The 14,949-nt window shown below is 44.8% G+C and overlaps 1 protein-coding gene across 2 annotated transcripts in view; it reads left to right on the top strand.

Moving 5' to 3' along the window:
• Window positions 1-345: 345 nt before the first annotated feature.
• Window positions 346-14,949, top strand: part of GABRA5 (gamma-aminobutyric acid type A receptor subunit alpha5) — a 99,388-nt gene continuing 84,784 nt past the window's right edge. Inside the window, exons 1-4 of one of the 2 annotated variants that reach the window (XM_024741761.1) lie at window positions 346-362; window positions 676-866; window positions 2,347-2,406; window positions 2,779-2,938. In XM_024741761.1, the coding sequence (XP_024597529.1) occupies window positions 346-362; window positions 676-866; window positions 2,347-2,406; window positions 2,779-2,938 (428 nt within the window). The other variant, XM_024741770.1, reaches the window with a different exon arrangement.

Here is a 14,949-nt window from a genome sequence, read left to right as displayed (position 1 = left end):
ACTTTAAATCTTGAACATCTCCCCCTGGGTGTTCTCATAGCCAAGAGGCAGCCGCCTCCTGAGAAAACCAGATGCTGCCATCTTAAAACCAGGACTGTGCTTGCTTTTGCACCCCTATTCCGCCCAGGCATCATTAGTGCCAGCCTCACCTCTTGGAGTGGGCACACTGCGGCAGAGACAGACACGATCCCAATAATGAAATCTCACATGTGCGTGGGTGCAGGAGGCAGTGCCCTGCACCAATGTCCGCGCCCCAGACCCGTTCTCAGGTCTGCAGACCCCAGGGTCCCTTGCTACTGACAAGGCGGCTTCTTGTCCAGAAAGGGAACTTCCTAAAACGCCCAAATGTATACTGCAATTAGGTAAGTGTTTAATTCTAATTAATCCAATTTTACTCTGACTTTCCTTCCCGTAGCGATGAATTACAGATTTTAAAAAGTAGCCTCACAAGCTAGCTTCTTTCTAAAGCGAGGAGCAGACGCGGACACAGAGGCCTGCGTGGAGAACTGCGGGAAGACTGAGGCCAGGCCAGTAAGGTGCTCAGGGCTGGCCCTGAAACAGGAAAGCTCTCAGAGAAACGGCCTCCGGCGGCTGCCTGCTGACACGCCCTTTCCATCTCAGCTCTGAAAAGAGGGACCGGTGCTTATTACAAGAAGCATCGATATTCTCCCGCAGGCTACCAAGAAACTTCATCGGAAATATGGCCTATCCCAAACCTGGCCCAGCCGCGGGCCCGGAGCCCTCCCCCTCCGCTGAGCCGGCCCGAGGCGAGGGCGCATTTGGTGAGAGTCTGGCGGCCTCTACCGGAGCGCCTCTGCAGAGGAACGTTCCCCAAAGCCGGAGACGACATGTGGCGCTCGGGCGAGGTGATGCACCGGAGCCTTTCGGCCCGGGAGGACTGGGGAAGTTCGCGCTGGCGGCATGGGGCGGTGACGCCGCACTGGCCTTCCGCTCTTGCCAGCCGGTTGAGAGCAGGCGGAGGAGGAGGAGGATGCATCCTCGCCGACGGCTTGCCTTCCCGGGCCGGCGCGCAGGGTAAGCCCGGGCGCGCGGGACCGGGGAAGTGGGGTAAGAAGCTGCGGGCGAGGTCGAGAGGACGGGCGGCCCCGGCTCGGTCCGCACCCCTATCCTCGGGGCTGCCTGGCTTGGGAAGGCAGGTGGAGACAGGAGGGGAGCCATGGGCGGCCGGGAGCGCAAACTTTCCCCCGGCGACTGCGGAGGCATAGACAGCGCGGGAGGTCAGGGGGGTCCAGAGCGGCGCAGCCCCGCGGGACGGGGCACCAGGGTTCAGTGCCCACGGGCTCGCCGGTAGGAATTGGGGCGTGGGGCATCCGCCGCCGTCACTGGAGCCGACGGGCGAGATCGCCCATCCGGAGGTCCCCATCGGCCCCAGGCCTTCGAGGCGCGCAGCGTCCAGAAGCTTCCTGCAGGGTGGGCGCCGGCTCGGTGGCGGGGGTCGCGGGCGGGTCGCGCCGGCTGCTCGGGACGGGGGACACCAAGCCGGCACTGCACCGCGCGCTCCTCTCCGAGAAAGCGCCGCCCGGCAGGACGCTCCGCTCGGACCCCGGGCAGGAGCCGGGCAGGTCTGCTGGGGCCAGAAGCTAGCCGGGGAGGGTCGGCGAGCGTTTGGCGCTGGGCGCGCCGCTGCGGACCAGGCAGGAGGCCGACCCTGCCGAGCCGCGGGCACCAAGCCGGCGGAGGCTTAGCCTCCGCAGTGACGTCCCCGCGCCCACCAGCTCCCGCGAGCCCCCGCGGCGGTCCCGGGACCGTGGGAGCGCAGCCTCTCTTTGGGGGTCCCGGCTCCGGGCTGAGGGCAGCAGGAGGCGCCGCCCCGGTTTCCCGCATGCAGCGCCGCCTGCTCGCCGCCGGGACTCTGGCCCGGGTTTGGCGACAAGCCCCAGGACGCGCCCAGGAGACCCCCGCCCTGCCTTTCTCCGCTCGAGGGCCTTGGATTCTGAGGTGGAAGTACCTGTTGTGTGTTTCCCTTTTCCGGAGTTGGCCTGGGGTCGCCTCGGGAAAATGTTTCTTTTGAACACGCAGTGCTCTTATAGGATGTGCATCTATTTGCGTTATGCGCATATTGAGAAGTATATGCCTTCGCTAAGGTTAGTTGCAGAGCCCAGGGATTGTGCCTGCTTGGATTTCAAATGCATTAATTAGGGCCCAGCACAGAGCCCAGAGCCAAGAGACTTTCCCAAATGCAGTGATTATTAAGTTCTTCAGTCATGGGGGCAGATTGCTCAGAAAGTGGCAATCCTCCCTTATAAGCAGTTCTTATATTATCATGTAGAAGACCTGTTTCTTAAATGTGCCTTTTCCCCCCTCTTTTCACATATTTTCTCTCAGCACCTTGCAGAACAAGGAGTAGCTTGCTGACTTTGAACGCGTGGCAAATATTTCAGAAAGGTAAAAGTATTCCACTTGTGGATTTGACATGCAAAATACAGTTAGATAACTTCAGGCATTGAATCTAATAATAGGACTAATGGGTCATTTGATAACATGGTAAAAATAAAACAAAGTATTTGAGGCATGGGAAAAAATTAATTAGGGGAATGATTCTGCACCTTGAGTAAAAGTGAAAATTAAGCCTACTGTAATTTCTTTTTATGCCCCAATAAAAAGGCCAGTGAACACAGATAACTCCTGATGTGGAGCCGTGCTGCACAAGCACAGCCAGGCTCTTTTCTTTCTGAACTGTGTGTGTTAGCAGTGTGATTTGATTCCAGGAACTGCGTCACAGAAACATTCATGTTTATATATTTTTCCCCCTTTCAGCTTCAAGATCAAGGTTGAGAAAGGAACAGTTATTCTTCCAAATTCATCTGCTTCAGCTATTATTCTTATTGGGAATGGACAATGGAATGTTCTCTAGCTTTATCATGATCAAAAACCTCCTTCTGTTTTGTATTTCCATGAACTTAGCCAGTCACTTTGGGTAAGTTATCATCTATGCTTTGATTTTACGATTTTCGGGGCACAAGTGCCTTTCAGAAACTTTGCAGAGCAGTATATTAGCAAACCCTCGCTGGCCACCTTTGCAGTCCTACACCCTTGAACTTGTTGTAAATAAATAAAAGAGTCCTTGCCCTACCCCACACTTTATTCCTGAGCAAGGCACTTGGAATAAAGACACTTTATTCCTTTATTCCAAGTGTGGGGTCTCTGAAGTGAGTCAGAGAAAAGAGGCAGATTATGTTTTCAAAAGTGGAAGAAGATGGTTCCAGAGTGGGCTGTGTTTCCTCCCACTCAGGTTAAAGCACGATTCAGAAGTTGACCTGCATAAAGGACATTTATTGCTTGTTAGACAAGGCAATGATCAGCATTCTGATTGCCCTCCTTGGTGCCATTATGCAAAAGAATTTGTCTTTAAATCCAGACCCACACTAGGTGGCACTGACAAGGACTTGCAGTGGTCCTGGCTTGAGCCATAGGCCTTGAACTGTGGCCATCTGAATGCAGAGGCAGATACCAGAAACTACATGTGCCTGAAGATCTGCAGGACACCCAGGCATTTGGCGTTATCAATTCCTTTCCTCTTCTTCCCCAAATTGTTCTGGCTGATCAAGAGGATTGTCACTTGAAGTTGGTAGAGTATAATTAAGAAGTTAAATTTTAGGACAAAAGTCGCCAAGCACCCCTTCTGTGAAAATCAGCTGTGGAGGTTGCACTTGTGTGAAACATGGAGGGATCTTCAGGACACAGTGAATCTGCAACAGATCCCTACTAGTTGGCAGGAAGGAGGACCCTTCCAAGTCCATGACCTTCTCTCTGTCCTCTGGACATTTTCTGTTCTTTTGACATTCCCAGGTGTGTACAGAGGACGAAACAGAGAGAGAGAGAGAGGCTTGTGACCATCCCCAGGTGTGTGGCTGGTACATGACAGCAGTGGGGCTGTGTACCAGGTCCGTCAGGGACTAGTCCAGCCCTCAGCACAGTGAGGAATGTGCACATTAACCATGCCTGTAGGACAGACCTCTTAGCCATTCAGGGTATTCCCTTGGGAAAGAGCATTAGTTGTTATTCTTGCCTTGCTGCTTGTCTTGAGTGGTTATTTCCCTACCTGTGCCTTTGGTTTCCTTATCTATTCAGTGAATGTCTTCCTTTCCATGTCTTCCTCTCCCTGCTGCTAAACCTTATAGGATTTAACCATGATGTTCCTACATATATCTGCATGAGAAGTGTGTTTAGAAGTGAAATCATACACAATATTTAAATTTCCAAGTTAATACATTAGGTAGTTAATTTGCTTACTATATATATCGCATATATTTAGGAGTATTTCAGAGGTAAGAAATAGGCTAGGATTGAGAACATGTATTTTTTCCTAAGATTTTGGTCAGATATATTTTTGTGAATCTGCATTCTGTAGTCACGAAGGTATTATACTATGGTGGATGAAAGTCTGAAATATGAAGGACTGTGCATACCGAGTTTAGCCATTAGAAGCAGCTATACTTTATTTCTTATTTAATTTGATGGCTTTCTGAGGTCATCTTCAAAACAGAGATATATCTGTTAGTTTCTGGAAGCTAATACAGAGCAAGTGGTAGAATACCCCTCAATCTCCCTAGAGAATTAGCTGTTGGAGAAGTTTTGAATCTGTTAGATATAAGGTCAATAGTCCATCCCAAAACAATACCTACTGACTGCAGAAAATGCGTGAGACACAGAATAGTATGTGAAAAAGAAAAACATCCTTAATTCCACCACACAGAAACAATCATTCTTCATATTTTGGTGTGTTTTCTTCCCCTTGCTTCTATGCCTAGCTTTATACAGTTGGGATCATACTGTGCCTTCAGTTTTGTGTTTTTGTGCTTTCTTCATGCCAATACTTTGTTACTACAAACTCTTTGAAATGTATGATTTTAAATGGATGAATATTATTACAGTGCATAAATGCTTCATCATAGGCTACTTCCCTAATTTGGGGTGTTTACATTGTTTCCAATTGTGCTGTTATTGCATTTTCCTACAGTGAACATATTTGGCTTACAATTGTTTTAAGTATTTGAGATCATTTCTATTAGAAGATCTTCCTGTAAGTGGGATTTTACGTCAGCTCCCCTGAGTACTTTTAGCTCTTGGTCCTACGTGTCCAGTTGCTTCTGAGGACCAGGACCAGCAGCAAAGCAGGAAGCCCAGCAGGGTGTGGTTTTCAACAGAAGACATCTTGACATCTGAGGGCACAAGTCCCTATTTATTTCCCTTCTTATACAAGGCTCCTTTCACTTGCTTATTACTATAAATGAACTTAAGAATAATTTTGTCAAATTGCAAAGAAAGTTTCAGAACACTTATTTGGCTTAAAATCTTGACAAAATAATAGCTATCGCAATATGGAGTGCCTATTTGTTATGTTGTCTGTTTTAGATAAACCCTAGGAGGAGCCTTATGAGCTAAGCATCATTAGCCCTGTCTTATGGTCGGGAAGGCAAGAGTAAAGGATGGCTAACTGGGGAAGTTCGCCAAGCCGGTCATGCTGGAGTTCCGTCCTCAGCCCTCCTCAGAGTGAACCTGCCTGGTGGTCCCCTCTTGATTTCACGTGGTTTGCAGGGAAGGTCTAAGTCAGACTGATCTATAGAGGAAGGAGACGTAATTTTGAAAGGTATTCTCTGCATTGGAGTAGAGAGAGTTTTCTGTTCTGAAATTACAGGAAAAAAAGTGTTTGGGTAAGCTCTGTTATTTCCCACAAAGAAAGAGTTTATGTGATTTGGTTCTAAAGAAAGGTGAACGGGGAAGCATGTAAGGCCTTAATTTGAACATTGTGGGACAAGAGAAATGCTGATGCCTGTAAATACATAAAGGAAACCAGACAACTTGTGGAGGGTTAGGAGGGTGACAGGAAACCAGTCAGGGAGCAGAAGGAAAGAGGCAAGTACACGTGTGCTTTTGTGCAGTACAAAGTTATACCCAGTATTTGTGAAAAGCATGTGGATTTGGCAATCAGGAAATTTATAAATGTGATAAGTAAAATGTATTTTACTGTGATTATATAAGATAATGTGAAATTGTTTTGAAAATATATGAGTCTCATTTCTTCTCCTTCTTCTCCCTTTTATTTTCTAAATTTGATCAGAGCCACCAGTAGCTCATTTTCAGTAGCCTTTGTAATTCTTCTGTTAGTTTTAAGTTATATAACAGAGCATGAGTCAAGTGTATAACAGAACAGAGGCCTATTTGACTGTCAGCCTTATGCAATGTCACGTTTAGAGACATGATTTAATTTGAGGCATTATAATTATTTTAATGAGACCAGTAATCAAATGTACATGGTAAAAAAAAAACTAGCACAGAAACAATAACAATGTCTGAATCAATGTAATGTCAAAATACATAATATTAAATTTAATCTGGAATTAGTTTATCATCATTTGAAAAATCGCACTTTATCAGACTTGATCGACCAGTGATAATTGTAAGATAAATTTGAGGATTATCAACTCAATGATAAGGTAAAATCTGATTCCATTCATTTAATAGTATTAAATATTTTTTAGAGGTTTATCTATTGGAAAATTAAAAATGCATTAGAATTTTATCACATGGGAACTACAATTCAAATAGACTTTGGAAAACAGTATTTTATAATTGGCAATTATAGGCAGATTCTTGTAGAAGTAGCTTAAGAACAGGAACAGATAAGGTTCTTCTTTATCTGTCTACACAGGTGTGCTAACCAGGACCTTTGGTTTCATGAAGAGGGCTTTTTCATACACGTTCTCAAGGACAGTTCTCTTCTTTTAACTAGAGCAGAAAGTATACTCTCTCTGAGTCATTTAAGTACTCACAATGTCTTTTTAAATGGCAAGTTCTCTCTTGTGAATCCCCAGATGGCAAGTTCTTCTTGCCTGTAGCTGCTGGTTCACAAGACCCAGGAAAAAAGTCATCTTAACAATTGTAAAAACACAGAGAAGTGCTGTGAAGCAGTTAGGACACACACAGGTGAGGGGGCGTCTAAGTGGAGGCTGCAGAGATGGCCAGAGATCTCACATATAGTAAACATTTTAGGTGACTAAGATCCTGCTACAGAGTAATGCCCAATATTTTTTAAGGCACCAAAAGAAAATACTTCCAAATTACACACTTTGTAGAAGAAACTCTTAGCAGGTTTATCATGCCAACAGGCAGTGAGCTAAGACAAAGCTTAGAAGGACAGTCAGCCAGAGTCGACCCAGCCAGCCCTGTCTGGCCATCAGCTCCAAGATGAGTCACTAGCTTGGTTCAAGGGGATAAGGAGAATGTGGGCTTTTGGATTTTTATAAAGGTGCAATTGCATAACATGCATATTTTAATTGGTGTGAAATTTCAAAGGAAAATATTAGAATCAAAAGTAGAAAAATCTTATCATAGAACTATGGTGGCAGCAAAAATAATTATCAGTGTTTACATGAGTATTTCTCCTTCATTTCCAGAATGCATTTTCAAAAACATGTACTGTTTAATTTTCACAAAACCCTCACTTTTTAGGTGAAAAGAGCTCAGGTGATAGAACACAGAGAAACATGTCTAAGTTTCATCATTGGAAAGTAGAAGAGTCAGGATCCATCTCTAGGCTCAGGGCCTGGGCTAGCACCCTCCATGCAGGACCTTTTCCAGAATGTCTGGATATTTAAGATGCAACGAAAAGGGATAGAATGGGGGAAAATCTATACTTTGAAATGTCCTAACCTAGAACTCAAATAACACGGCTCTAAAGATAGTTGGTTTATCGTAGCCTGAATAAAATCAAATACAAAATATGTACTATGAAATATAATGTTATAGAGAGGGAACCATATTATAGGAAAATTAAGATATACTATGAAACTGGCTTTAGCAGTTCATTGAAAATTCTGTTTTATTTGTATTTATTTAACAATTTATTTCAAGGTCAAAAGGCAAACCTAAAAATAAATGAAACCCAGGACAAGTTCATTTTCAGTTTTAACAACAACAGATAAAATTGGGCCATAACTCTATAATCAACTTGGTTTCTATTTCAGGGATGTAGGTGTCATTTTGACAGAGGATAGTGAAGCTTCTCTGTGTGGCAGCAGAATTACTAAGCCTGCCCGCAACTCAGTTTCCTAATCTCCAGGTGGAGTTAATAATGGATCCTATGTCACAGGGTTGATGCGAAGGATAAATTGCTGAATGAGTGCTAAATGCTGAAACATGGCCAGGTAGGAAGGGAGTGCTAAGTCCAGGCTAGCTATCCTGGGTGTTATGACCAGGAGACTCTGAGGTTTACCAGACCCATGGGGTGGGCACGGCAAAGTCATGTCAGCAGAGTCTCCCTTGCCATGTGAGGGAGCACATTCAGAGTCACAGGTTCTGGGGATCAGCATGTGGGCATCCTGCAGTATGGTGCCCTGTGGCTGCATCAGTGTTTATTGAGTCCTTCCTACGTGCCAGACAGTGTTCTAGGTGCTGAGACTCTGTGGTGGGCAGGGTAGAGCATGCCTTCCAGGAGGACTCCTTCAAGTGTGCAGTAAACACATACTTATCAGTTGGGTCACAAGGATTGCTGAGAAGAGTGATCAGAGTAAGAGGTAGTGAGTGTGCTGGAGAGAAGTGCTCAAGCAGATGTCTAAAGAAAGTGAGCATGTGAGCAGTGCCCTTCATGGAGATGATTGGACAGGTGAGAGAAGCAGCAGATACAGGATGATGAGGAAGCAGTGTGAGGAAAGGGAAGGTTGGTGGGAGGCAGGACCAGAGAAGCAGTTGGGAGGGTCAGATCATGAAGGACCTTGTAGGCCACGCTAGGTAGCATCAGGACGAGCAGTTGGCTGTTGAAGAGTCAAATATGAGCCCATTGAGATGTGACCGTAAAATGACAAATGTTAAAGCTGACTCTGGCTGCCGAGTGGAGAATACACTAAGAGTCTAAGGTGGGCAGGCTTAGTAAAGGAGGGACCAGGGAGGAAGTTAAGAGGCAAATGCAACGACCCAGGGGAGGGGCATTTCGGTCAGCAGGGTCTGTTGATGGGCTGATGTGAACGTGAAAGAAGAGGAGTCAGGGATGATCTCCCCAGTGCTTGACCTGAAAACATGATGGGTTCAATTGGCTGTTGTTGAGCTGGTGGGGACAGTAGGAGAAGAGGCTGTAGAGAATCATGAGTGCAGTCTTGGACCTGTGAGATGCTTAGTAGATATCAAAATGGCCAGGCAGGCCGTTGGACATACAGGTCCGGAGTCAGAGAGAAAGAGGTTGGGGATGGAGACATGAACTTGAGAGAGACATTTAAAGCCATTAGATTGAATAAGATCAATCAGACATTGAGTGTAGACTGAAAAAGGGTCCCTGGACAGCCCTGGAACACACCAGGGTTTAAGGTCAGGAGGGTAAGAAGCGGGCAAGCAAGACTGAGGAGAAGAGGCCAGTGAAGATAAGAAGAAGAAAGAGAGTCATGTCCTGCGACTGAGCGGAGAAGTGTTGTAAGAAGGGGACGTGGTCAGCTGAGGGCTGAGACTGGACCTTTGGGTTTGGCAGTGTGGAGGAGCAGCCAGAAGAGAGCTTTAACTGGGAGGCAGTTAGGCAAAGCCCGAGTGGAGTGGGGCAAGAGAAGGGCAGGGAGACAGCAGAGGCTTTTGAGCAGAAAACTCCAGTGAGTTTTGTTGAGAAGAGAGACTAAGGATGGAACATTAGCTGGGATGGGATATAGGGTGAATGAAAGAGTTTTTAAAGACCTGATGTAATTACTGATAGGAATGGTTGGGGGGAGGGAGACCCGTGTGTGATAAGCACCAGTATGATTCATGTGCTTTATAATCATATATGTGGGGCACCCAGTGTGGCTGGGGGGAGGGAAGGGGCTGAGTCTAGAGAAGTGGGCAGAGTCAGATGAAGGAGGTGTGGCCTGCAAGACCAGGACCTGGGTTGCACCTTGCAGGTGGTAGGATTCTGAACCAGGCTGCAGTGGTTGGGGACAGGAGTGGAGCGTCTACATGGAGTGTGGCAGACAGGGGTAGGGTGGACTTAAGCACTGTCTAGGGAGCTGACAGGCAGGACCAGGGGCACCTTTGACAGGGGCACCATCTAAGAGTTCTGGCATAATGTTTTATGGCCATGACTTTATCCACATAAAGCACACATGTCAATCCATGTTTTCCACCATAAGAGGGAACAACTCTTATTTGGAAACTTGGGGTTGACTTTCATGTCTGGCTATATCCACCATGGTTGTTTTTTTTTTAATTTTACATATTTTTTAACATGGTTAGCTAAAGTGGCGTGCAATGGAAATTTGAAGAAAACATCACAAAACCATGCCATTTAGAGGTACTTATTTAGTGAGCTTAAAGTAACAAGCAAATAGACTGAAGATACATTTATCAGAAGTAATTAAATACTGAAGAAAAATGCAGAAAGAAATGCAATTCAAGAAAACAGATAAGCTGCTGCTTAAAAGCAATTCTGTTCCAGTCCCAAAGTAAGTTCACATTAAAGCTGGTCTGCAGATGCAATTACCTATCCTATTTTATGGAAATCAAAAAACGGCTGTCAGCATAAGCAGAGATAACATCACAAGAAATGTGTCACACATTGCCATCAATAGCACCATTTGTGGTATGGGACAAAAGATATTTCTTCCACAGAAATGATGACATAGCTTGAACTTGAACTTGAACGCTTTACTGAACTAAGGAGACCTCATCAGGCATCACTTGGTAAAATGAAGCACGTTTAGAGATGGACTCTACCTCATAGTATTATTATTACTAGTAGAGATTGTAATACTGATAGAAAAGATACATTGGAGTAAAATTTCCTCAAAAAGAAAAAGACTCTTAGATTTGACTACCAGTACAACCCTTTGCTCACTCCTCGTTCAGAGTAATGCATGGATTCTACTGCAGGTTTCACCCTGTGTTCGTAATTGATTTTGGAGACAGTTCTCTTGGGATCCCTGCCCTGCTGTATTCAGACTCCTCCCTCCCCATTCCTCCCCGACTCCCCGTCAGAAACCCTGCTGATGGCCTCATCCATCCTGCCTCTATCCCCTGCCATCACCTGAGCAATGGGTCTCTACGCCTTCAGTCTTTCCTCTTCTAAGTCCATCATCCCCAAGGTGCCCAGGGGCCACAAGGAAAGAAAATGCCCCTGTTAAGATGTTCTGAGTTTCCCACCACCTTCAGGCTAGATCCTAGAGGTGGAGCTTTTCACATGAATACGCCATGATTTGAGCCACACACGTGGCTCTTCTCACCAGAGTTCAACGTACCCTCTGCAAATATCAGTATTTCTTTTCTTTTTTAAAATTTTTATTGGAGTATAGTTGATTTACAATGTTGTGTTAGTTTCTGCTGTACAACAAAGTGAATCAGTTATAAATATACATATATCCACTCTTTTAGATTCTTTTCCCATATAGTTCATTACTATAATGAGAGTATTGAGTAGAGTTCCCTGTTCTATACAGTAGGTCCTTATTGGTTATCTGTTTTATATATAATAATGTGTATATGTCAATACCAATCTCCCAATTTTTAGTGCCACTGCTCACAACCCCTTCCTTTAGCTTGAGACCTGATCTTCATGCTTGAAAGCTTAGGTCTGCTTACCTCTCCTCTGACCCCATACAGAGCTTGATCCCTCCCCTTTGGGTACGTAGAATGCCCTGCATATTGCAAAGATTCCTGCACCAACCATATTCTACAGAAATTCTCTGGGAACATGGCCTATTATTTTAGATGCAGTCATGTTCCCTAGGTTGGGGATGCCACCTTTCTCATTGACACCACCAGTCCTCACCACAATACCAACACATGGCTGATGTCCACAATACCTTTGTTGAGCTGAGCTGCTGGGATAAGCACTGGGCCCAACCCAAAAGCCTCTCTGAAGACGTGACAGAGAAGAGACACTCTCTGGGGTCATTTGGAGTCACTCTGGCAGTTGGCTCACCTTTCTGTTTCCAATCTAGACAGGCTTAGAACAGTACCTCTCCCCCATGGCTGCACATGAAGATCACTTGGGGACATTATAAAATACGAGTGCTCATTCCTCCTGGGTGAATTAAAGCCAAGTCTCTAGGGCCTAGAAACCCCTAGAAACCCGGAAGAGGCTAATGCAGAAGTCACAGAATCAAATGCCTTGAAGAGACCAGATGTAAGACCACGGGGACAGGTGGGAAATTTGCACAATTGCTAGAGTTGACCCTTTCTAAAGTCATTTACATTTATTGTTCTGAAAACTCTGCTGGTGAAATAAACCCATTAGTGGACCACGTTTCATTGCTATCTGTTCCCCACTCCACCTCATCAGAAATCTCTGAAAGACCCAGGACCTCAAGCCTGGCAGGGGCCACTCATAGCGTTTTAGGAAGCCCTTCCAACCCCTGAGCATCTTGTTCCACCCATATCACTGCCCATGTCACAACCACCACCTTCCTTCCTCAGTCTGGAATATGGGGGTCAGAGTTCAAGCTTAGGGATCTAGTCCTTGTGCCTTTTGTATAGGCCTGTACCTGAGTAGGAAGATATAAAAAATGAGGATGTTTTAACATGTGTGGTTAGGTCTACATTTCCTTTATGATCCTTCTTCTGGAACATCAATCTGAAAATATTGCAACTGTTTCATAAACTAAATGTGTTTGTAGAAAACTGGCAGTAACTATAAGGAAATCGTTCCTATTTTCAGAGAACCTAGTTCATTAATCCTGATGCTGAAGGGGAAATCACCAAATTTTTCAAGCATTTCTACTTTATCTAAGGTCATTCTCAGAAATAATGGATCTAGTCTCAGCTCACAAAATCTGCTCCCCCTGAGATCAGAGCCTTCAGCTTATCCTGGAAGCAGCTGTGTACTCACAGCTTACCTGTGGGCCGGCAGAGCTCTTTGGTTTTACTCAGAACAGTGAAGATGCAAGCTGGAGCCTGCTTTCTGTACCTTAGAGGTCTGAGGGCATCTTGTGTTTCCACCTGGAGGACTCGTGGATTTGCTCACTGCGTGGAATTGCTCACCGAAGGCACAGCCCACTCTTTGTGTGTTATTTTGTTTTCCTAGCTCAAATGGAACAAAGCAAGCTGAAGTCACTCTGTATATTAGAAGCAGTCTGTAAAGATTATATAACTTGATATGCATGAGCAAGTTCACCAGACCTCTCTGAGAGTCTCCTGTATGCTGGCACGTCATTTGCTTTCAGTGGTAAGGGAAGGGCCTTCCTCTCCGTAGCAGTGAAGACAGTGCATTTTGTAACAATGAGCTGCAGATGAATGGTTTTTGAAGAGGATCTATGGACTGAGGAGGACTTCCCAGTTGTTCATGAGAGGAACCTCTACTCCTGCCCCGACAGGCATTTTTAGGACTTTTTTAGAAACCGTTTCCTACCTCCTAGGGCCTACCTTCAGTAAAAATAGAGAAGAAATCACTGCAAATCCCCAGCCACGGCCTCTCTAAAAAAAAAAAAAAAAGTCCACAGATAAATAGAAGAAGCAGTTACAGCAAAAGATGGCAGATATTGAAATTCCTGCAAAAAAAGTGTAATTATGTGTAAATGGGTGTAGATATATTTGAACTCTTTTTAAAATTTTGGCCAAAAAGTGGAAGAAGAGCTTTGGAAGTCTTAGACATTGCATGCTATCCCATTGCTTTTGGCAATGATTTGGGTATTTGTGAAGCAGGATTCAGAGCCATGTGGAATGGTGTTTGTCTGAGTCAGTGGTGGAGCAGTGTACCAGAGTGTCCGGGAGGCAGTTCTCCTGGAGACAGGCACTGGGACTGCATGGTCTGTGGGCATCTCCATGGTCTCTATCTCTGGGCAGTCAAGGCTATTCAAAGCAAATATAATTTAAGAACATTTTCACAACAGATGTAATAGTTTTTAAAAATGTTCTTGAAACATTAAAGTATGCTTTTTCTTTTCTTTTTTCTCATTGTGACTTTACTTTACATTTTTTATTGAGATATAATTGATATATAACATTGTGTACGTTTAGGGTGTGTTGATTTGATACATTTATATATTGTAATATGATCACCACCTTAGCATTAGCTGACACCTCTATCATGTCACATAATTATCATTTCCTTAAGTGGAAACACTTAAGATCTAGCCTCTTAGTAACTTTGAAGTTTATAACACAGTATTGTTAAGTATAACTACTATGCTGTGCATTAGATCCCCAGAACTCATTTACCTTCTAGTTTCAGGTTTGTAACCTTAAATAACACCTCCCCAATTCCATCACCCCCAGCCCCTGGTTACCACCATTCTACTCTGTTTCTACGAGTTGGCTTTTTTAGATTCCACATACAAGTGATAAGCCTGTTCTACTAGTGTGCATGCTTTCATCTCTCTTCTAAGTTAAAGAGCCAATGGGGACCTTCCAAAAATTGGACACTTGGACCAAGCCCAGAATTGAATAACCAAACTGGTGAGAGTTATGAGCACCATGCAAAGTGGACATTGAGGTCAGATTTAGTTCGAGCAATAGTTGTTCCGCTGGGCGTGTGCACAGACTTTCTTTCATAAACTTGAAGGACAGTGTTAAACCCCTTCGTCCTGACATTAGGTCTTCAAAGCTGAGTGCTTTGTCTTTCTAAAGTGTGAAACTACAATAGATGTCAGAGAAAAGGGAATTCAATATTTTTAAATACTAAGTCACAGAGTAAAAAAAGTATGTGTCTGTGGGCTCCATACTAACAGGACTGAATTTTAGGTTGTTAGAGCTTCAACAATATGCATTTTAATGGTGATGGGAAAATTAGATCCAAAGAACTTTATAGTGTCTCATTCAAAAGGGAGTCACTTTAGGCCATTAGAGAGTTGATCTGTTTAGATGCAGTCAGTGAAAATGACCAATTTTTGAGAAGTGGGTGGGGAAGGTACACAGCAGTGCTGCCCTCAGATCCACCTGCTGATGGCAGAGCTCAGCATCCATTCCAGCCACTTCATGGAAGAGAAAGCGCATGAGCACAGTGGGGCCCCACAATCAGGCACTACAGGGAGGTCCCAGGAG

Source organism: Neophocaena asiaeorientalis, unplaced genomic scaffold (genome assembly GCF_003031525.2).
Source record: "Neophocaena asiaeorientalis asiaeorientalis breed wild unplaced genomic scaffold, Neophocaena_asiaeorientalis_V1.1 scaffold655, whole genome shotgun sequence".
Lineage (NCBI taxonomy): Eukaryota > Metazoa > Chordata > Mammalia > Artiodactyla > Phocoenidae > Neophocaena > Neophocaena asiaeorientalis.
The sequence above is the reverse complement of the archived record's forward strand: the minus strand, read 5'-3'. Positions and strand labels throughout refer to the sequence as shown.